The sequence below is a fragment of the Lonchura striata genome, chromosome 1, assembly GCF_046129695.1.
Source record: "Lonchura striata isolate bLonStr1 chromosome 1, bLonStr1.mat, whole genome shotgun sequence".
NCBI lineage: Eukaryota > Metazoa > Chordata > Aves > Passeriformes > Estrildidae > Lonchura > Lonchura striata.
Window position 1 is genome coordinate 109,264,608 of NC_134603.1, and position 26,305 is coordinate 109,290,912.

At 38.7% G+C, this 26,305-nt stretch overlaps 1 protein-coding gene across 3 annotated transcripts; it reads right to left on the minus strand.

Annotated features, from left to right (window-relative positions):
- Positions 1-35: 35 nt before the first annotated feature.
- STARD3NL (STARD3 N-terminal like) lies at positions 36-25,961 on the minus strand. Of its 3 annotated transcripts, none has more exons than XM_021553294.3 (9): positions 25,882-25,961; positions 13,632-13,928; positions 10,836-10,913; positions 8,936-9,013; positions 7,174-7,227; positions 6,965-7,082; positions 5,365-5,463; positions 3,339-3,408; positions 36-2,624 (listed from the first exon to the last, which is right to left on the minus strand). In XM_021553294.3, exons 2-8 carry the CDS (start codon positions 13,854-13,856, stop codon positions 3,356-3,358), a joined length of 705 nt encoding a protein of 234 aa, XP_021408969.1. In that variant the 5' UTR covers positions 13,857-13,928; positions 25,882-25,961; the 3' UTR covers positions 36-2,624; positions 3,339-3,355. The 3 variants fall into 3 exon arrangements, with proteins under 3 accessions (XP_021408969.1, XP_021408970.1, XP_021408971.1); XM_021553295.3 differs by lacking the exon at positions 25,882-25,961 and adding an exon at positions 25,668-25,817; XM_021553296.3 differs by lacking the exon at positions 25,882-25,961 and adding an exon at positions 25,378-25,539.
- Between the last annotated feature and the right edge of the window lie 344 nt (positions 25,962-26,305).

Consider the following 26,305-nt stretch of genomic DNA (forward strand, 5'->3'; position numbering starts at 1 on the left):
TCTGGCAGATAGTAAATAAGCATGCACACATAATATTCATTGTCTCTAGTTTAATGAGTAGGTTTTGGGAGATCTGCTACTTTCAAGGCTGTGTCCCAACAGGGAAAACATTTTTCTAAGTCCAGAAGGCCTAGCATCCAAACTAGAAAGGAAAACAAGCTTCATTATTGCACTGTAAAGATTTCCGTTCCATTTGAAAGCAGCTGGTACAAGCAGGAGCATTAATCCTCTTGGTTTGCTGAGGTCCCAAACCCTGCCTTACACTGAGAAATACTCACCAAGGGCAGCAGTTTGATACGAGTCCAAAAAGACAAGTCCTCTCATGGGCATCTGCTGGCCTCAAGGGAAGTATACAGAGGCTATGTAACTTCATTTATTTCAGGGGTGCCAAGTACAGATGCTGAATTTCTCACCTGTGATGTGCCACCTTCAAAAGAGTGGGAGCTCTCAATAGTAGAAAACCACATAGTTCCAGAAAGCATCTTCCTTCTGCTCCCTCTCTTTGATGACAGTCCTGGCAATGGGTTAACTCCTGGAGAATCCTGTCTTCCTTAGCCAGCCCAGCAAATGAAATCTCAAGTGAGTAACTGGCTTCAGCTGGCCTCAGCCCACATATTACTTCTGGCAATGAGGGGGCATGGAAATTGTGGAAAATACAGGGACTAGTAATGAAAATTGTATTTGTATTGTAATTTCATTGTATCTTGCCCTTGCTAATGTGCTTGTGTCGTGATTTCAGCATACTGCTGTGTCACTCTTCACATGTAATGCCCAATAGATCAAGTAAGTAAGTTTGATATTGAATATGAAAAGCTCCCTCTGTGGAACATCCAGAAGAACCTGGACTCTGACATGTACAAGTGAGAAATGTCTTTAGATCACTACAGGCTATGTTAAGTGTGGCACCAGTCTGGTCTGCACTCTAATGCCATATAACAAATGCCAGCTCCTCATCACACTGCTGTTGCTGTGTGGGTACCTGAACCCTCACAAAACTAACAACCTCCAAAATCACAAGATGCTTATTTAGGAGAGGCTTGCAAAATCGTTACCTGACATTTCCCAAATATAACTATTCATGTCTGGTGTAACAAAATACCCCCCCATCCCAAGGATTTTCTGTCACCAGTGCATATGGCTTGTTCCGCTTTGTAGTTTTTGTATCAATTCCCTTTCTTTCCAAGTACTGAACTGCAAGAGGACAAAGGCACTGAGAATAGGCTGAATTTCTTAGATATGCAGAGGAATTTCATATTGCAGATTGAAGAGGATGTTCAAGTAAAGTCATGAGTTGTGCAACTCACTATAAAGTTCATAGGATTAATGGAACCTTTGATCTCCTATTCCAGAGGTGTTTTTCTCACTGAATTTAATCACAGAATCGTTAGGGTTGGATTGGACATTTGGACATAATCTGGTCCAACCTGCCAAGGCAGGGTCACCTAAAACAAGTGACACAGGAATGCATCCCGGTGGGGTTAGAATGTCTCCAGAGAGGGAGACTCCATGAACTCCCTGGGCAGCTGTTCAGTGCTCTTCTTCTTTAAACTCTCAGTGTAAAGAAGTTCTCCCTCCTGTTGAGGTGACAAATCTGGTGTTTTAGGTTAAAGTCATTGCTCCTTGTCCTGTCACAGGGCATCACCAAAGAGTCTGGCACCATCCTCTTGGCACCTTCTTGAGAGATATTTATCTGCATTAATGAGATTCTCTCTCAGTCTTCCATAAACTAAACATGTCCAGTTTCTTCAGTCTCTCCTCAGATACTCCAGATCCTTGGTTAGGAACATTCCAACATTGTTAAATGACAGGGTTTGAATTTCTCTGTCTTCTAATAGTTTATTCTTAGCTGCATCCTCTGAAACAGATCTTGGCTATTCTGAAGCAATGTAATGGATAAACCAGCAATTACAGAAGAGAACTTTAGGAAGAGCATACTGAAGCCAATGCCACAAAGAAGTGATGTGCCACTACTACTAACATGGCCTCCCTACAGGCCATGTAGGGAGCACCAAACAGTACTGTAATACATTTTGCACAAAATTAGGCAAACTGGAGTCCTTATTGCTCCACATATATAGAAGTGGTAAATGAAGATTTTTCCAATGACAAAGCAATGAAATATCATAATGAATTACTCATGTTTTAACATTTTTATTTTAGAAAGTGAACATATCCATTAAAAAAAAAAAAGAAAATGCATGGAGTTAAAAAAAAGTAAACATAAACTAATGACAAACTGCAATAACATAAAATAATTTTATCTAGTGAGACCCAACAATTATTAAATATACTTCCACCACAGAGAAGTTTTACTTCATTATATTACCAGTCTCTTGATTAGGTACACAAGACAACACTTTCCAGTAATTACCTAGTCATTAGAAGATCAACTTCAGGAATCACTGAATAATAAAATACATTGTGGACAAATACTTTTATACCACCTGGGAGGCAACCTAATATACATATGTCAACAAGGTACATCTTCATGAGGTATTACAGTACATGGGAACCATTCCCTTTACTTTCTGAGTAAACTCTCCTGTCAGCAGCTCTGCCAGCAAGTCAGCCACAGACTCTGTTGCCAGTTTCCAAACCGCAACAACTTCCTGCAGATTATCTTTCTGCAACAGATCACACAAGTCAGGATGAATGAAGATGGGAGTAAAGAAAACATACTGTAAACAGGTAGGCTGAAAAGAAAAGGTCATCCACTCTTCCAGGTGAGCACTAGAAGGCTTCAAATCAGAAGTTTCTGATTCTCAAGAACATTTAATACCTCCCCCAGCTTGAGCTTTGCTATAAGTGGTAAAGTGAAAGCATGGGGCATGATAATTCCAGAAGTAAATTAAGTCATTTCCAAAATAAGGAAGTAATCTCATATTTCAACAAAGTACACTACAAGAATGTTAAGATGAGGCTGCTCCAGTGTAACCCACTTGTAGTTTTAAACAGGAGGGGAAACAGCAAAGCAGGTTTGCCCGTGAAATCTTCAGGCATACCTGTCCTAGATTTAAACCAAATAAAGTATTTTCCTAGCATTTTTGTGCTTTCGTCTCCAAAGAAATGTATCTCTTTGCTGCCAAAAAAAGGAGCTTTTACACATCTGGTCCACCACTGTCCTTTCCAGGAGGGCCAAAAAATAAATGCAAAGGAACCCAACTCTAGGCTCTCAAGACTTGGCAGGATTTCCTTCTTGAAGGCTGCTATGAGAGACAGACTGAGTTCAACAATTATTAATTCTTCAGAGTTAACATACCATTTAATTTGTTTGGAAAGGAACTAGGAAGAAAAAGCATATCTTTAGGAATATTCAGGTTCTACGCAAAGGAACTTACCTGCTTTTTCTTATTCGCTATACAATTGGTTTTTCACTGTCTTGTTTTTCTTCAGAGTCTTCATCAGAACCTGAGAATGAAGACAAGAATGCTGTAGATCAGTTGAGAGAAGTTAAAAGACATAAAAGTGTTAAGCTTTTTCTTTTTTTGGACAAATTAGTCTGAATGTCTTTCATTTTTGGAATGGCACATTAGCTGCGTATTGAAGCTCAAATTGTACAGAAACAGAATAAATTTATTCTTTTCAGGCTGATTTTCCACTTACTACCTCCAGAATAGACTTGGTTACCAAGTAACCGATGTCAAAGATGAAGGGTCAGCACATATAAAGAAGTGGCTACAGGGCATGTCCCTGGACACGTGTAGCTTCAAGAAAAACAAAAAGAGACAAATATGCTGAAAATTCATTTTATATGTCACCTCCTAAAAGCAAAGATTTGTTTTAAAAAATGTTGCCATATCAGCAGAGAGGTTTATTCCCTGCTGCATGATCACAGGAGATAGTTTATCTCTAAATATTTGTCAAATCAATATGTATAGCAAAGTGACCAAAAATTGCTCTCTTAGAACAATCCATAGTTTGTCTTCTCAGAAAGAAATGCAGATTTTTGAAAAAAAAAAAATTAATAATGAGCTATTTTTACTCTACATTATCCAGCAGTTTCACTCTGTGACTACCAGTGTGTGTTAGTTCAAATATATTAATCTGTCTGTCTCTTCTGTGTCTCATACCCATAAAGGGCAGACCTGAAAAAAGCACCTGAGCTGTTACTTAATCCCACAGGACTAGCTGAAAGTAATGGCACACCTACAGTCAATACATGCATGCTGAAACACAACATCTCACTGCACAAGCAACACTGACCCAGCCACAATGTCTAGAAAAACATGTTAGCTTCAATTACACTTCCTCTCACACTATGTATTCTGTTGCTACAAAAAAACCCCACAAAACCCAGGCTGAACAGCTGAGTCCAGTACAATACTTCCATTATTCCTCAAAGCAGACCCATAGTTTTAGCTAAAATCCATTTTCACTTTGAATCACTGGTTATACTCAACGCTAATGCTCAGTGACCCCTAGATGGAGCTCGAAGTCATTCACTAAGCCAAGATGCTCAGCAGAGAGAAACCAGAGACAGACATTAAAATGAAAAAAAATAACCAACATCTATAATTTTATAATCCAAGAAAGGCAGACTTGCAGTAGCAACTAGCAGATGTTATTTTAATTATATTGCATTATACAGCACAGCTTTGCAAAGAGGTTTACATTCTAGGGAAAAAAGACTGATACAGGAGTTGGGCGTCCCCACTGCATTCTCAGGTAATTCAAATTTATTTGATCCATTAAGAAATTAGTTTGTTTCCTTGAAATGCTTGAGACACATTCTTGAATCTTGCAGTATTTATATTTATTTTTTATTTAATCAACTCATATCTCAACTAGACAAACCAAATGATATGCAGAGTTACAATGTACTTAACATTACCCAGACAGGTGAACCTTTTCATAGAGAGAAGGCTTTTTTCTTTTTGTTATGAAAAAAGAAAAGAAGCTCTGATTCAAATTTCAGTTTACCTTATAGCAGTTTTAGGTTCATTGTCTATCCTAAAACAGTATAAAGCTCCAAATTTAGACTGGATTAAATTGTGCATTGCTGCATAAATGTTATTGCTGGCAGGTAAGAGACCACAGAATCACAGAACAGCTCAGGCTGGATCACTGGTGGCAGAAGCAAACCATAACTGCCTCCTTTCAGTTGCGGTGCCATTTTATTTCAGATTTACCTTGCTTTTAGTCAGAACATGACTTAAAATACATTAATCACGTCTTGTAACTCAACTGGTAAGTAGCAACTAAACTGAATTACTGAACAAAAAAGAATCTTGCATTTTAGGATGACTAATACAGTTTTCATTTAAAAACAAAAATCTATTTTTCCCCTTTCCCTCTTGAAGAGCATGAAATATACAGCAGTGTAAAGTGAATATAAAAAATCTTTCACTAAGTAAATGTAACTACCTGCTACAGACTCAGGAGGAGAATAGAACTGCCCATCAGAGAGGACTCCTGGGTGAAGAAGAGCTGCTCGTTCTGAAGCATCCTGTGCTATCAAAAATCCTGAAAGAAAAAAAATACCAAAAAATAATTCCTCAGTGCTAACACATAAAGTCTTAAAGATCAAATACTGATGAAGAATCCTGAAGACTGATGTATTATATTAGCACTCCTAACTAGTTACTTCTTTAAATAAGTATCTTTTTTAAAAGCATCAACAATTAATTTAACACTTAGGTTTTCTATTTAAATGCTGGAAGCTAAGGTGACACACACTAGCAAAACAGAGATATTGCATGCATGAATTAAGGATTTTTTCCTTCTACTATGTGTGATTACATTATTAGGTTGCCGTATGTAAATTCATCAATATTCACTGGCTAACTAAAACTTATGAAACACATTTTTAATGATCAGTGAGGTGCCATGCAAAACCAAATAAATTATTCTCTCTCTCTGCCACCATGGCCCTTCACTAATGGCTTGCTTTCACCTATGTGTCTCAACATACTCAGTTTCTGCAACCTTCATGAACTATTTGCATGTGTATGCATTGAATATTTTGTCTGTGAATATTCAATATCAAAAAATGCAAAAGTCTCCAAACTGGTTAGATTTCTTATCTATTTAGATAACAAAGTGATGCAGCTGTATTTCCTCATCCCCTTTATAAGATAAAAAAAAATTACTCTAAGTTTCTTTTTCTCCAGGTAAACCCTACTGTTCTCATTTAATCAACTTTTTTCTCAGACAAGTGAAAAAGAAGAGGAAAAGGATCAAAGTAGGAAGACTGCATTCAGAGCACATAAAAATTGAGGTATCCATGACTACATACAGTTTTTTGATTTACCTAACAGATAAACATGCCTTTCCAACAGAATTTCAGACTGTTTTTCAGGTAGGGATGCATAAAGAACAGGTTGGCTGTATCATTACTCTCCTGTTGTTGAAACCCACAAGCATCTGTAAGCTCTCCTTTCCTCACCACTCAAGCAGTATTCTCTTTCAACCAAAACAGTGGATTTCCTCTATTTAGTTGAATATATTGAGTATCAGATGAGCTGGTGCCTCATCTCAAAGGCTGAAATTCATACTTGTTCTGGTCTCATTCTGCCTGTGCATGAAACAGACTCTCCACAACACTTCTTTGCCTTCCCCTTTCCACCTCAAAAGAAGAGTTAGTGACATCAAATTAGTTATTGTATCTACTCTTCCTAAAACAGGAGCCAGACACTTTATGCATTATCCAAAAAATAAAGTTTTACAAGCCCAAGCAGTTAAATTTTTATACATCAAACATACAAAATTAAACACATTCCCAACTGCTTGACAAACTGCTGATCTGGCCCTTCTGACTTTTAACTTTGCTTCCCTAAATTAGCACCTCACTTCTTTGAAGGCATATGTTTCCCTTTCCCAAAGAGGAAAAAAATCATGCCATTTGATTTATTTTTTTCCACAGCTCTTCAAATTGTGAGAAGTTGAAAGAAGCATTCTTCTGCCGGTTAATATGGGACCAAGTGTTGCCAACTGCAGTGACCGAAGGGAAATAACACAAGCTTACTATTTTCTTCTTCAGCTTCTTGTGGTAACACTTTAAAGTCCAGGAACCAAGTTTCAATCCAGGCAAGTATGAAGGATATGATGGGCAGCACATAGCCAAAAGCACCCTGTGAGAACAGCTAGAAAGAAAGAAAACATTACAAAAATGACCCTAAAGAATCTTGCTTTTAAGAAAACAAAGTAAAACAAACATTTGATTAGAATATATACCTGTGAAATAATTACTTTTGCTAATAAAAAGGCACTGGTCACTGCTGTTGTAAACTGAAAGAGACAGAACAGATAAACTAATGAATGAATTTAGTTTCTTATTTCTTCCATTATCTATTAGTTGCAACTTCAAATATTTACTGACTACAGCAAGATCACATAAACTAATAATGTAACAAGCATGATACAATTAACTTGAAGTGTTATTAAAATAACATTATTAAAGGTAACTTTTAATACAAACACCTCCAAACATTTGATTTCCACATAGCATTTGTGTAGAATCTAAATTACCTGAGTTATGCAAATTGTGATCTTACTGTATAATAAAGATAGTGTACTTTATTCTTCAAGTCCTTTTAAAAAAACCCAACTATTTTTATCCCACCACTTGGGATAAAAGCTAACAACAGTTATTCCAAATGTTTTTCACTACCATCCAAATCAAAATATCCATTTCAAAAAACAAAACATCTTTGTGGGAGTAAATTGAAATAAATATTTTAATTCATGAAGTGGTATTTTGAAAAATTTTTTTTATTGAAGACTTGATAATATCTGATATATTTTTAAAAATCAGCATGCTGAATAAAGTATCTAAAAAACCCCCAAAATCTGAAAAAGTAGTGAACAAGTACTGTTCACATAAGCAAGGCCTCTATATCTTCTAGTGTATTTGGGTCCAGCAATTCTTTAAAAAACAGCAGAATCAACTTCTGTAAATCACAGGTAGGATGTTAAGATTCAAGGCTTTGGCAAAACCTTCAGTGACATATCTAATTACTTGCTACCATGATGGCTTCACTCTCACCCCCTCACAAGCAAAGGCATCAAGTTGGAGGATTAAGAAATATTCTACAGCTACACAACCAAGGGCAAGGACTTTTAAGAAGCATGCATTTAAATATAAGCACTATCAGAGCAGCGCCTGCCACTTTGTATGTTTGTGCCATGCTAGTAACACAATCTATAAAAATCTCTGCGTGTTGTCTCAGAGCACTAAGCAAACCACATGCTACTTGCTTGAAGAAAGTTAGACATGAACATGTTCTACATGCACTTTCCACAGTGTAAGGAAAAAAAAAGTCTGATTTAGAAAGCACAAAGCCAGCAATACACCTATTGTATTACAACCTATAGTATTGACTAGTAGAAGCATGAATTTTTCACCAAATTTTGCATTTTTTGTCATCCACACTATAGAGCTGCATTAAAGACAGTGGTTGCCTACAGTTCTTGACAACTTCCTTTTTAAAAAAAGGATTCATATTCAACCTTTTGTTGAGGTTGTTGAGGAGCATGAAGCAATACAGGTGCTAGTGTTCAATAGGTGGTACCTAAAACTTTTTAATGTAAGAATGTGGGACTTAATAGGCACTTGGATCTCTGGCACAATAATGCCAAGTCTTGTTTTTGAAGAAGGTTCACTATTACAAATGGAAATATATTTCCAGAATTGACTAACAAGTCTCAGACGTAACAAGCAGTTATGGATGACTAGCCATCCATATTGGGTGAAAAATAAACCTTCAATTTGTATTAACGTGATACCTAATAAGAACCACATCCACTGTGCTATTAAATTCTTGCCTTTAGGCTGAAAATCTTCTAGAAAACAAGTTTTTAATTTGTTACTTTACAACAAATTTTTATATATACACCATCAAGATGATTCTTAACACACAAGCATTAAGAGGCATCTAAAATTTTGTCTGCTTGATCCATTCTAGGAAAAACTCCATTATGCTTGGCTACTACTCACAGCTATTGCCCACCAATGGCGCAGTCTGCACATTGCATATGCAAGTATTAACACCTTAAACCGAAAGACTGCCAGTAGCTATAGAGAGAGGAAAAAATATTGGTTGGTTAATTCAGAACACAGAAGAACAACAATAGTCTCAACTCACCAAAAAAATACTAACTACTTACAAAGAAACTTAGGACAGTCTGTTACCAAGAAACAAATTTGGATGTGTCCTTATAAAACAAAAATAGAAAGTAATATCCCATTTGTAAAGCAAATGGCAACATCCACCTGCCTAGACAGGCTCAAATATGCAAGCATGTGCCATTCCACTAATAAGTTAGAAACAGAAGAAAACTATACAAAGTGTCTTCACAACCATTTTACTTGACTGGAATCTAAACAGTTATATTAATCCAGATTAACAGCTGGATACAGTTAATCCGGCAAATACCTCGTGCATCACTGTGCATCTCACTGATCTTAGCAGTGTGCTACTATACTTCTAGTATTTTGTGAAATATTAACATTGCAACAATCAATTATTCTTTATGTGGCTGCCCATAATAGCAAGTCATTCTATTTGGCAGTAGAGAAATGTAAGTTATGGTATTTGTAGGCCAGAAAATTATAACAATAGCAAACAGACAAGATCTCTGAATCAGAGACTCCAAGCTTCAATTTCTCTGTTTATTTTTTGACAGTAGATTGTCTCCAACTTTTTTTAAAGTATGTGCTCAGAATCAAAAAAGTGTGAAACAAGTGCTTAAAAATGAAGAGAAATCAAAGAGAGTCATGGCCAGAGGTATGATAAACCCATTTAATCTTACACAAATGTGTAGTAAAAACAGAGGAAATCCTGTAAAACCCACAAAAAACTTTGCAAAATTTAAAGTTCAAGTCTTTCCCAGGGAATAAAAGTCTATTATTTTGCATTATTTTGAGAAGTTGGTTCACCTACGGGATAAAGTAATTTCCAGAACATCAATGTTTACAGATAACATTTTTTGCTTTCTGCAGCATGGTATATCATGGAGATCCTGCCAGCAAAACAATGGAAAAGGGAGAAGAAGCATAATTTGCTAGCTTATAAAATTTTTCAATCTAGTACATAAATTAATTTGACACAGCAAATATCCAATGCAGAAGTAAGGATGGGTTTTTACACCATTTTCAAAGAGAGATTCTGAATATGGTCATCAGTATAAAATGACTGATACCAAATCAAGTCATCTCTGCAAGGCAAAGAAGATCTGGTAGAATTAAGAACCTTTCTCTTTAGAAGAACTGTAAAGAAAAAGCTTTTACTTGGGCCGTGCAGTTCAAAATGCATTGCTACTACAGAGCTACAGCTTTGCCTAAAGAAAGGAATTTCCTAATACAATTGAGTTCCTGTTACGTGCCTAAGCTACATATATATAGTAAGGGAGCATCATCATGTCATCTCTTTTTACTGTTTGAGTTAAAACACAGAACTCTGAAAAAACTGCCCTGTGCAGGTCACCCTGGGCACAAATCTCTCCTTATTGCAGCCACCTTATGCCCAATGAAGGACAAAAACATTCATTTAAGCAATATGATTTTAGAGTGGAAGGCTATGGGTCTTGTCCTCTTAATGAATTACCTTATGTCACATCAAAATCACATTCTTGACTGGCTTTTCCATCTGCTTTTCCATAGACCCCAAAGCTAAAGATGCAAATCAACTGGCCCTAAGCATTTCTATCCACAGGCTCCATGAGCCTGCTGCCAGAGCAGGATTGGGTAACCCCTAGATGGGTGAAACTTGGCCCTTCTGCTTTAAATTATCAAGAAAAGATCAACCCTTTCACAAGACTCAAACTAGGAAACATCTGTGGAAGGAGGAATTGGAAAACTATACTTTTGCTGCTTTTCTTTTTTTAAGAACACTTACAAATATATCAAAATATGAAGAGGAGTAGTCATAATGTAGGACTTCTTTCTCTAAGGTAGTCTCAATGCCTCCTTTTACCTACAAAGGAACAACAATACACACAGCTTCACAAAACAAAATCCACTCAAATATGAAGAGTAAAAATACAGTCAAATAGGAAGAGTAAAACTAGTAATTCCCTGCTGATATACAAAAAGATCATTAAACTACATACAGAAGAGCTGTCTGCCAAGAATGATGCTCTTATTTGTTTTTCAAGATTACATAGACTTTTCAAAGCGAAAACATTTAAGATTGTCATCTGGCCTAGGCAAACCAGATGTTTCAGGCTGTCTCAAAATAAAAGCAAACCAGTTATTGAAGGAGGAATAAATGATTAAATGTTAAGGTCTGTTACATAAACTCACAAAGCATTTTACCTCTTATAAGGAGGATCAAAACAGTTGATCAAAAAGCCAACCATAATCCAGTCCTAGTTAGTCACATGTTAGCAAATAGGAAAGAGAACAAAAATTGAATCATACTTCAGATTTCCTTCTTATCAGCCCTCACATGATTTGTTAAGAGAGCTGAGCCAAAAGATCCACAGTTAAAAAAGCAGAAGCTGAAACTATTAATCTCGCACAAATAACATTCAAGTTTAATTCTTCAATTTCCTGATGAGATTCAGAATAATATCTTCCTTAGCCACCATGTTTTTTTTCAAGTGGAAGGATTCAACTGATCAAACTGGCCTTGTAAGAAAATAATTCAATGTGCATTGGCTCAGAGAGTGAAAGGAGTATCTATCTTAGTTGCAAATTAAAAACTTCAGTGTCCATTTCCTATTGATTTTAATTTGAAATTCCATAATTAAGCACTGCATGAAATAGTTATGTAAAACACCAACAGAAGGCTTTAACATTGAGTTCAACTACTGTCATCTTTTTAAGGAAAGGAGTTACCAAAGCATGCCAACAACATATGCTCACTATCTCAAAGCAATGCAGTCTACACACTTCCACACTTTTCCAACTACACTGCTGGACAGTGTTTGCCTAAGACTAGTCACTCCAACTCTGAATTTCTTCTATTTCTTCTCCTCTCCCTCCCCTCAATGTCTACCTAACAAAACACTTTCAAAATACATCTTTCCCTTGGTTGTTCTACTGCATCAAGTGTGATTATCTATTTCCAGCATAAATAAGGAAGATCAGCTTCCCCCACTCCAAGCTGCTCATCACTATGTGGCTGTGTGAGCACCATGTTAAAATAAGGATAAACGGAGAACCATGAAAGCCTTGATTTTTGCTCAAAATGCCATGGAGCTACTCCCCAAACCATTTAACAATAAACTACACTACACCTAAGGAAAATGGATAACTGCAACAAAGTGAAAACAATGTTTACAGAAGTCTCATGGCAATTCAACTGGTGCATAATTACTTATGCACCAATAACACAGGGTCCTAACACAATGCTGTATGACTTCTCAGAAAACAAAGCAATTCAAAGAGAAACAGAACAAAAAACCTAAGCATGTGCCAAATCCCAGATATAAAATTTTATCTTCTAATATCATTGACTTCTAATGACAAAAACCTGGTTTTTATTCCTGCTGACATGTGGCAGTATAGGACACCAGTTCATAATATGTTGTCCTGAAAATACAACTTTTTACAAAGAAAACTGCTGTGATCTTGACATCCCTTGATACTGTAGCATTCAAAATGAAACACTATGATATCATGAGTTGGTAGCATTTTCTATTTAGAATCTTCAATATTCTGAGAGCACTCATGAATATCTCTGAAACCTCAACAAGACATATAAACCCACTCTGTTCTTCTTAGTTTTATAAGCTGTTGAGAAACTGGCCTAAAAAAAGAACTGCATCAGAACACTATGCTACAACCATTTTTCCACCTAGAGAGAAACAGAAAGTCTAGTCCCAAAATTACATTATTCAGGCAAGCAAAACCTGCTCTCTCAAATTACATAAGAATGAGTATTTTCACTGTATCAATGAACTATTAAATAGACAGCTCCTGAAGCTTCATAATGTAAATTAATAACCAAGGTTATTTATCTAGTAAAATGCTGATAAAAAATATTTACTCCAGATCTTTCTTTCTAGAAAAGGGATTGCTCCCTAGTGTGTCCTTTCTTAAATGCAAACCAGTATATAGCTCAAGAACTAGGATGCTACTTATGAAATAACAACAAACGAGCTATCCTGTTGCTTTGTTGAAATTTTAGAGTAGCCTCATTTTCCAGATTACAAATGCTGGAGTTAAAAGGTGACAACTGCGGGAGTTTATTTAGTTGTTTAAATGCACCCTGCCATCTATAATGTATGATGCACCAAGTTTACATCAAAGAAAATACAGCAAAAGAAAAGTTTTGGCCATTTTCAGGGACTAACACCTCAGTGCAATATCACTGACTTAAAGTTACTCAAAAGGCAGAGTCCTGAGTCTGGTTAAAATTCACACTTCTTGCTAAATTCAAAGACATACAGTAACATTTCTGTATTTGATGCCTGAAGACTACACTGGATTTCCAATGTTTTTTTCAGCGTGGCTTACAGACTACAGGAACATCTAAAGGTTTCACATAAGATAAACACGTCTTAATTCATAAACGTAGATGCAGTTGAGTAGATACTGTGTTCATGGAAGCTTAAATAAGCTGCTTAAACTTAAATAGATAAAAATAACATAATTTTGGATAGAAAGGAGCAACTTATTAACCGTCCCTGTAGTGAATAAAACCTTAATATACTGTCTAAAGGTAGGTACTGAAAAGAGAACTCACATTTAATTCTATTATCCAGAGTAAGGTTATGAATAAGAGATCAAATGTAACAAACAAACAGAAAGTCCTTCTGACATCTGATATGCCTTTCTTCTCCCTGCCTTCATATGACTCAATCCTTGCCATCAGCTGCGTTGGGTTGATGGAGTGGACATCCCGTAAGGAAGGACAAGATTCCACACTGCTACTGTGAGCATTTTCTGCATCAGCTGGGACCCGAATCATCCTGTGTTTGTTTAGAGTGGTCTTCTCCCAGTTTCACCATCACTAGAAGGCTGATCCATACAGGAAGAATTTCTAAACAAACAAACAAAACCAAGCCGTATTAGTCAACAAACCCCCATAATTCCAAGAGGTATTTTCATCTTACAATGTCAGTTCTCTTTTGGCTAAACTGATGACTAAAAGAATTAGGTAAGTAGGCCCTAGAAATTGTTTTTAACAGAGTATTGAGTATCCTCTTCATCTCTCAGAGGATTTGTGAAGCAAGAGAATTAATGTTCAATTAGGCCATTTGAAATAAGGGAGAACTGTCTAGATTTAGAAGGGTCATTTCTCCATGCTGTTAGAGTGAGATTATTGAATACAGTGAATAAAAAGCATGATGCTGTGCAACCTTTAAGGTTTTAAATACTGACATAAATGCTCTCAATAAACAGCAAGACAACTTAGAGGAATTTCCACGTACAATTCCTTAAAAATAGCAGTGTTAGTTAATAGCACATCCAGAGCTGACACAAACGAAAGATGAAAAGTCCATTAAAATACCTGAATAGCTTAGCAATCATTCTATAAAACATGTACATTGCTATTTGCTCTGTAAATTCAGCTGCTATAGCGACTTACATTGCCAGACAGTTTCTCCATGAAAAAAGTGTGGGTAACTAGTGGTTAAAAGTAATGCAATCACCCTAAGTCTCTTCTGACTACAAGGCTTTTGAAAGAATTTCAGGCTGAATTTCCTATAAAACTGGAGCAGTTTGATGCATGAGCCACTTAAATCCTCCATGAGAACATTTGTCCAATTAAAGCTTCTAGAAAGAGCAGACTCAGAAGGTCACAAAAGTTTCATAGAAACACAAAGAAAATTTAATTTTATGCAAAATGCTCAGATGATTAACTTATACATCCTGCAGTACAAATCACATCAGACAAGTTTTTTGTAATACTGAGGGAATAGCTTTTTTAAATTCAAGAACAAAACTTTGCCTCCTCCTGAGTGGATTATCTTCCAGTAAATGGCAAGAGATAGAGAAATTCTTCCCACTCCCGTCTTTCAAACAACTCTTTTCCTGTCATCTCCAAAGCTGCGAGAACACAGTCAGTCAAAGCTCAACAGGGCATCTGTAACACACCACTAAGCAAACACAAGGAAGGATACAAGGACACATGGGAACAGTAAAGGTGGTGTGGGGAGCTGCCAGAGCACACACATCACAGCTGAGTAATAAAAAGGCCAGCCAGGAATGGTCAATGTCTAGGTCAAGTCACACAGAACAGCCTTTAGGGAATTCAAAGCACCAGGCATGGGTGGACAAGCATAATGCACTTTTGTATCTTCCTCCTTTATTTCTACAGCAGCTGCCTGAAACATGGCTGGCAAAGGGCTGTAGAGGAGGGAGACATACATGGTGTGTGTTTGGTCAGGTGCCTTGAGCACTACAGTGAACTTTGGGCCACCTGAACCCGAGGGTGTGAGCAGAATCACAGCACTCCAGTGCTGTAAACAGCACTTGCTTTGTACTGAAAAGCTCACACTAAAGTGCCCTGCTATGTAACAGTAGCCCATAGCAAAATGTTTGGGATGAGACATAAACCTCACATCAGGCCATCAATGGTTGTATTTCAAAATAAAAAGAAAAGCTAAGGAAGACTTGAAATGCCAAAAAAAAAAAATATTCCATCTACATTGGCTAAAATATTTATTTTATTTTGATGTGGCACTCAGTGCCAATTATATAGGAAGTTGTTACTTCCAGTCTGGATTACTGCTAGATACAGCACAGGATGTCAATGCAATTAGTACAGCCAGAGTGAATTGTTCAAGAATGTGCTAGTTCAGCATCCATCTCCCTTGTGGGGCCCTTTGCAAAGAGAAAAGCATGGTTTTAAAATGCACTGGCTACTGGTTTGTTTTCAAGTATGACTCAAAACATCAGATTCAGCTTATAAATTCCATGTACTCTGAAATCCTTACTCCTGACAGACTTTTTTGCCTCAAAGCCCTCTAGACAAGGGATACTCACAGTAAGGGGATTTGTCTCTAGTCTTGTTCTGCCTGCTGATCCATCAGATCCATGTTTGGACACGTGGCAGGGTCTCTCTCATCACACTAAGCTGGTATCAAAATGTTATGATTCTTTAACTGAACAGACATAGCTTGGCAGCTTTTTGCACTCATTGCAACAGCTCTGCAAACTGTTTAATCACCAAGTATGTGCTAACGATTGTTTACCATAGTTTCTCTCATTAATTAAAATTAAAAGTTCCTTTGTACCTTAATGACATAATCAGTCATTTCATCACACCAACATTCTCAGATGGTTTCAGGTGGGTGCACAAAAAAATTTTAAATTCTTCTTGGCAGCTGTCTTACAGGCACGTGAGGACTATTAAAAAACAGTACTTCCCTTTTAGTGACAGATGGTGACTTGGCCAGACATTTTCCTTCCCATCTTAGCACTACCAGCAACATTTCTCCTCCCTTGCATTTCCAAAGCACCAATCATGCCCCAACTCTCTCACCCATCACAAATTTGCAGTGGGAGTGAGCTCTGCTCTTCCCTTGGCTCCATTTCTCCAGGGATTCTTGCTTGTGCAAAACAGCCTGTGCTTGGAAGGGCTGCAGGCTTGCAGCCCCATGAAGAGGTGCCACATTTCAGCACTCCTTGTGGGCAATACAAGCACCAGGCAGGCACATGAGTGTTTTTCATGCATCCCTGGCCAAGAAACTTAGTGGTGGAACAAGTTTAGGAAGGCAAAAAAGGTGTGTTTATCCTTGAGATGTGTCATACTTTTGAAAATACCACACAATTCTTTTGCATGTAACTATTACTAATCCTTATTCTTGCTATTCAGGAAGCAGGGTCTGCTTGGCCTGAATTAATTCTGCCACATTACTTGAGTTTTTGCATCTGAAGTGATACATGACGTTGTTATTGTTCTATAGGCAGGTATTGTGCTTTTTAAAAACCAAAATAATTTAAAATCGGAGAAAAAATTATTATAAACTGGGTGTTAGGATGTATGGGATTTGGGTTTTTGAAAGTTAAAAAGCAAATTCAGCCAGAAAAAAAATCCATTATCAAATAAAGAGAGAAAATTGTATTCTTACAAATTTTAAGGCTTTTTTCCTAGAAAGAGCCTTCTTTGTGCATCAGTCAGTTAGCAACTTTCCTGTTTCTGGTAAAGATTAATATTTTAGATAATTTTTAGTGCATTTTTAAAATATCAGTAACACATTTTCAAGACTGCTGTATCATCTGTGGCTTGACCCAGGGTCTCTTATTTGAAAGAAACTGGGTTCACCTGGCACCACTTCTTTTGGCTCCAGGCAGTTCCATTGTTTGGGTTATTCTATACAGCAGGATTCAGGAAGGATGTGTGGTCAAAACAAACACAGCCTACGAAGAAGTGATATTTAGAGACCAGCTTGTTCATTTTCTGCACAGCCTGGATGCAAGACACTCATCAGCAGGATAATAAACAGCCCATAATTCAGAATATTCCATGAAACTCTAAGGGCAAACTTGCCTGGAGAGGTGGAGTTCATAGCAACTGTATTGGATACAAATTGTGCCATTAACTTCTTGCCACAAGACGTGAGACAGAAATCTGTTCTCCCCACACAGTCCCACAGGCAAATGGCTCTCCACTAAATGTAGGGGATTTGCAATGTTCTGTAGCTCTCTGCCTTTCCTTTGCCAGACTTCAAGTAATGGTTTTTCAAGCTAAATTGCACTAACATGCTCCTGGCTACACCTGCACATTGTGATAATACTTGTGAACATCTGTTCTGAAAGAGTTAAAAAAAATAAAATCCTATTTCTAGTCTCTCTTGTGTTACATGTTTTTGAAAGTGTTATCAAAGGTAAAAAAGTCCCTGGTATTTCAGGCAAGTAACAGTCTGATTGTAATTTGACTCACCGTGAGTGCAGAATAGAATAGAGTATTCAGTTGAAAGGGACAGGAAAACAGTCACTTTATCCATCTGCCTGACCACTTCAGGGCTGGCCAAAACTTTAAGTATGGCATTAGGGGCAATACCCAGACACGCTTGGGGCATCAACCCCTTCTCAAAGAAAATTTTTCCATGGTTTGACAACACTCTTGGTAAAGAAATGTTTCTTCCTATCAAGTCTGAACCTGCCCTGATGGATGCAGCTTTCAGCCATACCTACATGCCCTAGTACTAGGTACTACTGAGAAGAGATCAGCAACTTCCCTCTCCACCACCTCAGAAAGCAGTATCAGCAACTTCCCTCTCCACCACCTGCAAAAAGCAGTATGGCCACTCCTCAGCCTCCTTCTCTCCAGATGAGATGCAACCTGTGCCTTCAGCTGCTTCTCACAGGGCATTACTTCAGCTCTTCAACCAGCTTCAGAGCCTTCCTCTTGCACACATTTAAGGACCTTCACATCCCTTTTAAATTTTGGGGTCCAGAAATGCACAGCGTACTCAAAATTAAGTTGCAGCAGTGCTAAATAGAGTGGGATAATCACTCCTTTTGACCAGATGGTTGTGCTGTATTTGAAGGTTTGCTACTGCTAACTTCGAGCCTGCTGTCAGCCAGCATCCCCAGACTCATTTCTACGGTGCTGCTTCCCAGGTGCTTTTGAAATTTGTAATCGTGGAAGGTATGCTCTATCCCAGGTGCAGAGTCTGGCATTTGTTCTTGTTCAGTTTCATGCTATTGATGATTGTTCAGCACTCCAATCCATCCACACCCCTCTGCAAGGCCTCTTGTCCCTTGAGAGTGCCAGCAGCACCTCCCACTTTAGTATCATCAGCAAACTTGCTAATAGTGCATTTGACTCCTGCCTCCAGATCACCGATAAAAACTTTGAACAGAAGTGGTCTCGGGATTGAGCCCTGAGGAACACCACTGGTGACTGGTCTCCAGCCAGGTGTAGCTCCACTCTCTACAACCCGTTGAGCCCTGCCCTTAATCAGTTCTTCCAGCAGACCATCTACCTGCTCACTTCACAGTCAGACTTGTCCAGAAGGATGCTGGGAGGTACAGTATCAAATGCCTTAATAAAATCCAGGAAAACTATATTCACAACTTTCCTCCATCTACTAGGCAGATGAAATGACAGAATCTACAAGCTTATTGAAGTGTCAAAATATTTAAGAGGAAAATAAAACTTCTGAAATAAGAATCCATGTTAGAATATTCGTGATGTATCTTCTTCTCACTTCCCTTGATTTCAAAAGATGTAAGATTTTAATGGGGCTTTTTTGTTTTCTTCAGAACTTCATATATTCACTCAAAACCACTACAATATTTAGATAAGTAAGTTTTCTATGACGACCTATTCAAAGTCATAGACAACAGTGGCCTATTTTTCCTTGAAAGAAAGCCTCCAAAGTTTGTATCTATTTAAATTAAAGGCGTATTTTGCTTTTTTTCTTTAAATACCTAATTGCTACGGCTGTAACTCAAGCTTCCAAACAGAGAATTCTCAAGCTTTCTAATGAAATACAGATTTTACACTTATTAATAGTTTTAACTAGTATAATAAGTGAAAAGTAAAGGAATCAAAATGATCAAGCTTAGGACTGACTGCAGTCCTTCCCTGCCCTCAAAAACCAATAAAGACTTTAGCGATATATGGTGAGAGCTTCCCATGATTTCAAGCTACATTTACAATTAACATAATTATTTTCATTCATATTGACAGAAGCAGAAGTATGTGTCAATTTTACACATATCTTAGAGATGCAACATCACAATGCTACTTCTCTTTTCTATCATTATTATACCCCTATTCTTCCAGTTTATTGTCCTTGGTTTAAATTATTTTTGTTTACTATATTATTGTAGCATACATGAGCAACAGCACCATATATGATATGTTTTTCTTTCAAAAGGAAAAAAAAAAACACACAGCAGAATTTAACCGAGAAGAGATGAAAGACGTGATTAAAAACAAAAAAAAAAAGGATTACTCAAAGGCTATCAGCAGCTCAGCAAAATCAAAACAACATGCCACATGGAGGCAATTTCAAAAAAGTCAACGTTAATTTACATTAAAATATCAGAGAAGTCAGGTTTGCATGAAGTAACTAGTCACACAATGTAACATACTCTTGAAACATACTGAACACCTAGAATACTTATATATGTCTGGACAACACTAAATATGGCCCAAACATTCCCACCATAAAAAGCTTTTCTGTGAATGTTAAAAAAGTAATCTAAAAATGTTTCTTCTTTCCAATGAGTAAAATAGGATGACAAGGCCAGTATAGTGGCCAAGACTCTAAAGTACTGTGAAAACTACAGGCCAGTTTTCTATTGAAAAGCCGACAACAAAAGAACAGCAATTTTCACTCATAACAAAAAAAAAAAAAAAAAAGACCAAAAAACCCTACAAAACAACAAAAAACATTTCCTTGTTAAAAACTTTCCTCATAGGGAGACAAATAAAACATGCCAGTTATTTACTAATGGAGCTGTTTTCTGATAAAAGGGCTGACATTGCTGCTTACACTACCTGCTATTCTAGGAGCACACTACACAGCACAGATAAATTCAAAATTTCTTACAAGAACAGAGCCAAATACAGTAATTGGTATTGTAACACTAACATTCAAATATTTAAGTTATACTTAAACACAGTTTCAGATAATTTTAATAATATCTCAAGGAAAATGGTCTCAAACCATTGTTTGCTCTGTTCCCATCATGAAGCTCAACCCCATTTTTTATCTAGGCACAGACACAAATTTCCCTACCCAACACCTTGGACAGAATATACAATTAGCTGTAAAGACTTCATATTGGAAGTCAAATTTCTGTTATGAAGCTGTACTAACCTGCAGGAGTATTAGCAGAATACTCTCAGTGTGTTTTCTGTCAGTATCAACACACACCCTGATAAAGAGACAACACCGATAAAACCAGTACCTATGAAGTAATGCTGACTATCAATCAGGAGGAGGAAAAACTCCCAAAGAGCTGGAGACTGTCTCCAAAGCTTACCCAAACACATTTTTTAAAGTTTTCTGCTATAAATGAATGAAACCCACTCTGCTGACACTGTTCCTCTTCTGTTTATATAACTGCAAGAACTAATTTTCCTGAAATCTGCTTGCAGCAGATACATTACTAGTGACCTCCTGATAGTCACTGCTCCTGTTCCTGGAGGGCACTTAAATCCCTTCCAAGCTGCGCTCATTTTGTCTCTAGCTGTAACACATCATTGCCTCAGAAACATTTTAATGTCTGAATGCCTTTAAAAACACCACTTGAAGCATTGTTCTGTTCGAAACAAATCTTCCTTAGTGAACACAAAGGGATATTGAAAAAAAAACCCAAAAAACAAAACGCCACCAACAAAAAAAATCCAAACCTGGGCCAAACTTTAATCAAAGTAAGAATGAAAAATTCAACTGATGCACCTCCACAAAATTCCCTGAACATAAGCAGAAGATACTGTAGATTGCTTTGGCAATACTCTAGGTTCTCAATTAAGCAACACAGCAGGAATTACAAGTTACAAATATGTAACACATTTAAAGACTGGGAAGGTTTCCCACTGGAGGAGCAAGGCAAGATTTACCAGCATACAGGAAAGAGCTCCTTACAAAGAGTTTGGCTTTATCTGAGTGTTCAGAACTCAAGTAGCTCTGCTTTACCCTGAAATAGCAGCTCTTACCATAGGTAATTTGTCCCTGTAAGAACAAAACCAAAACACCAAACTACCATTTTTAGTGAGAAAAATGTTTCCCCAAGTTCCTATGCTCCAATGGTAACCTAGCAAAAGTAACGGGGCAATTTCACACAATTGTACAGAATAATATTTTTCTCAGACCATTGATAGAAGGTGAAAAAGAGAAAGAAAAGAAAAGAAATACATTTTTTAGATTAGTAGAACATCCGAGGAAACAGCAGGTCACCTTTCTCCATCCCAAGAGTGAAACTCATAAAATCAGAAAGTCAAATTAAAGTGCTCCAACCTTGGACTAGTTTTCCCTGCAATGGAAGAATCCGTTACTGAGCCATGTCCTGCAAAACACTATTGTCCTTTTCCAAACACTTCCTTTTTTATTCTACAAGAGCTGAGAAAAATGGCAGAGTAAACAGCTTGCAAATTTGGCATCAGCATTGTCCTTCCTCCCTCCCTTTCATTTCCATAGTCTTTTCACCTCTGGACTCCTTCTTAAGAGCATATCCCAGAGGTTTACTTTTAAAATGAGCTCAAACCAGAATTAATGGCCCATACAGGGCTCAAACCTGCACCCTGGCATTATTAGAACAGTGCTCTAAAACAACTGAGCTATTATGCAGCTATATCCTATTTTAAGAAAATACTAAAAACTAACAAAAAGGATGGACCATAACCATAGCGCAACCAACATAACCATGTTCCAAAGGTCTGCCTCAGATCTCAGCTGCACTGAAGACACTTCAGCATTGCAAACTACAAAACTGAATCCTGTGCATATTATCATTGTTAAACCCTTAGAACACACAGAGAGAAACAATCCCAGTTACAGAACTGACAATACATCATCCCATTTAGAATCTATATATTCCAACCGACAGTACTCACTTCACAGAATCGGAGTGCTATGGATTGGAATGGACCTTGAAGATCACCCAGTTCCAACTGTTAATTAATTAATTATCAAATCAAAACTATAATTTTCTTAAAAATAACCCTTTCTTTTGGTTTAAATGTTGTGGACTAATCTTGCCAAAGACCTGAAACTACATCAGGATTTTAAGGTTTAGTACAGTCAGAGCCCCACAGTTGTTTTAACACATGCATACACTATTTTTGTATGTTGTATGTATACATACACATTCCAGTCACAAGAAATATCTGCATGCAATAAAAAATATAAAGAAAATAAAAAAACCTAGTTATTTTTTGCAAGACAGGAGGGGACAGGTGGGAACAAAGAGGAACTGATACAAAAATAAGGGAAAGAGTTAAAAACCTCCAATGAATCTGGTACTAACTCTTCTTCACACCTGTTATGTGCTCTCTGAAGCTGATTTTGTAGCCTATCCAACACCAGCTCACAGAAATGACGATTTCAAGGCAAACATACTCCATTAAACACTAAATAAGCAATAAGAGCTTAATAGCCATTCAGTTTCTCAGAGTTAACTGTGGGCCAAAAAAACCATTTAGATATCAAAAGCTCATCTATTTCATCATGTCTACATTTCTCTAAGTAGAAAACACAATTTTTTAAAGACACTGAACACCTCACCGATTATTGCCTCAAACATCAAGCATGATACTGCTTTATTACACTGACTACTCCTACATGTTTGTTTGGCTTTTTCCCAAATCAACAAGGCTGATAGCCAGATACTACTTGGACAAGAAAAGCTATTCTTTTGCTAGCACAGAATTGTGGGACTCTTCCTGAAATAGCTCAGGCATTTTATGTATTAGTGAGAAACACTTGGGATTTTGTCACTCCCTCAAGAACTATTCCACAAAATGGTGCAAAAGTTTATTCCAGGCAAACAACCCCTGAAAATTCTTCAGAGCTCTTAAAGAAAACAGCATTTCAAGAAACTGACATGCATTTCAAAATGAGATAAATTTTTGTAAGATTTTTTCACTCATAAGTCCTCTTGTACAGCTCTTGAAGGTGCTTCAAAACAAAAGGAAGTTTCAGGTTTTACATTTTAGCTCTACTTTTCTTCTTAAAGGACATTGTAAGGGAACAATTACCTAGTCCAAGCAGCAACAAAGCTTCTAGCAAAGACTTACATCTTACTTCTAGCAAAGAACGTTGAGGAGAAAATACTTATTTTAACACATCTCCATACAATTTATCTAATTTTTCTGTCAGTGCAAGATGGAAATTAACTCTTGATGTCTGAAGTGATGCTATTTTAGGATAACGGAGTAGATGAAATTAATATGAAGAGCATAATGTCATTAGAAGATATCCAGTTGGTTCTTTTTAGTTCTAAGACTACTTTTTCAACTTTCCATTTTTAATTCTACTCCTAGCTGAATTTAAGACAGCAAAGCAGAGGTAATGTACAAGCTGTCTTTTAACACAGTTGCTAATGATTCCAAATTAAGAACAGATGTTTAACACATACAGTTAAATCAGAGAATGTTTAACAAGCAACAAATCTGTGATCCTTCAAAATGACTCATCTGAGTTGCTGGATGCTGCTGCCTAAGCACAAGAAATCACAGTCCCTGCTGTGATTTTGATCCTAAGTGTGATTTACCATTATCATGTCATCAATACCCTCTGCAAAATCACTGGTAATATTGTCCATGCTGACTTAATTCACTGAGTGAAATCCATTAGCCGTGCTTACTAGAAACTAGGTTATGCCCTGTAAAACATTTTAACAAAGATGTTTTAAAAACTGAATGTTTAGCTAGGATGGTCTGACAAAATTTAAAATGTCAAAGTCTAAATACATTCTTTCTCATGAATGAAGGCCTAGAACAATTGTGCTAAATTCATTTCAAAAAAATCATGGCTAAGCACTTGAGAATTTATGAAAATTAGACCACACTGGATCAAGACAATCACACTCAAGCCCAAATGCACAGAAACAAATGCCTAATCCAGCTGAACTGAGTTTAGTAGTTCATAAATTCTAGTGCTGCTAGAAGGTCATATGTATCTTTCTCAATATACCAAGTCTATAGAAAGCAACATTCATCCTGAAAGTGTCTAACACATGAATAAAAAAAAACCTTAAAATTATGGATTTGTGCCACAATAAGAGGATCACTAGTGCATTTTATGCAAAGTAACTGGCCCTGACTATCATCAGCAAACAAACAAACAAAACCCAAATCACTCTGCATCTGGCCTACTTAAAACTGCAAAGCTGGTGAAAAACATCTACTAAAAATAGTAGTGCCACTACAGACTTACAAATAGAAATGAGTCTTCTCACAATATTGAATTCACTAACAATATCACTATGATTTCCAGCACAAAATGACAGTTTTCACAGCAATTAATATTGAGCACAATATATATAATACATAGATATTATATAAACTAAGATGATGCATTTGCACAGTAAAAAGTATTGACAACAATTGTGCAAAAATATCAGTGATGGTCTTCTGCCTTTAGGCACACTAACACAATTTTAAAACAAACAAGCTCTTAAACCATTTTAGTATTTGTGGTGAATATTTTCCAAGTTAAAGTCGACCACTGTGTCTACTGACACCTGACCACAGTGAACTGGGAACTGCTGAGTGTTAGCGCTCCATCAAGGAATAACCTGAACTGCTGCTGGAGACGGAACGCTGCGGGTTTAACCAGCTCTCTCTGCAGACGTACCAGCGTCACCCTCAGCACAGGCTAAAAACGCTGCACTTCAGCAGTGTATGGCCCACTTTAAATTCGGATGCTGAACGCAGGCAGTGCCTCTCCGAAGCCGCCGAAATTCAGCCCGACGCCAAAATTAACCCTCAGCACAACACTTTCCCGCGATGGAAGCCGGGGCTTCGCAGGGCCCGGCTCGCTCACACCGTTACCAGCAGGACAAACAGGTCGCCCTACCTCCGTGAGGATGGATTTGCTGGGCTGGAATCGCAAGGAGAGGGGAAAAGCAAACCTCCTCCGGGTCCGCCAGCAGGAGAGACCCCGGGCATGTGGGAGAGGGGGCCGTGCCCGCAGAGCATCCCCCGAGCGCCGCCCGCACCCCTCCCGGAGCGGGATCCCCTTCCCAGAAACGGACCCCCGCCCTGCTCAGCCCGCCCCCGGCACGGCACCGCCTCCTCCTCCTGCCTCCTCCTCCTCCTCTTCTTCTCCCTGCCCCCCTCGCCACAGCAGGGCAGCGGGCTGCCTACCGAGGGGCCAAACGCGCGCCCTCTCCGGAGAAAGCGGCGGCTCCGCCACCGGAGGAAGTGAGGAAAGGGGAGGGAAGGGAAAGGAAGGAAGGAAGGGCCGAGCCGGGCCGCACCGGGGCCCCGCCGCCCCTCTGCCAGCAACACGCCCTGCATCCCTCCCGGCCTCTTCCCCGCCGCGTTCCCCTGGCTCCGGGCGAGGGAGCGGCGAGCTCACCCCAGCGCGCCGCTCCGGCCCGCAGAGACCGCCCCGCCGCACCGGCAGCGCCGCAGGCCGCGGGGACGGGCGGGGCGGGGCCGGCGGCAGGGGCGGGGCGGGCCGGCCTCCGCTCCCTCACGGAGCGCGGCAGGGGCGGGGCGGCCCGGCCTCCGCTCCCTCACGGAGCGCGGCAGGGGCGGGGCGGCCCGGCCTCCGCTCCCTCACGGAGCGCGGCAGGGGCGGGGCGGCCCGGCCTCCGCTCCCTCACGGAGCGCGGCAGCGGCGGCAGCGGCGGGGCGGGCCGGCCTCCGCTCCCTCACGGAGCGCGGCAGCGGCGGCAGGGGCGGGGCGGCCCGGCCTCCGCTCCCTCACGGAGCGCGGCAGCAGCGGGGCGGGCTGGCCCGGCCTCCGCTCCCTCACGGAGCGCGGCAGGGGCGGGGCG

What these genes read in the sequence shown, in the direction of transcription:
- STARD3NL (XM_021553294.3), bottom strand. Translation starts at nt 13,856, where the DNA reads ATGATTCGGGTCCCAGCTGATGCAGAAAATGCTCACAGTAGCAGTGTG. An exon ending in CAAAAGTAATTATTTCACAG is followed by an intron (nt 7,083 to 7,173) that starts GTATATATTCTA and finishes CTTTCTTTCTAG; the next exon opens with CTGTTCTCACAGGGTGCTTT. An exon ending in TCCTCCTGAGTCTGTAGCAG is followed by an intron (nt 3,409 to 5,364) that starts GTAGTTACATTT and finishes CTTCATTCTCAG; the next exon opens with GTTCTGATGAAGACTCTGAA.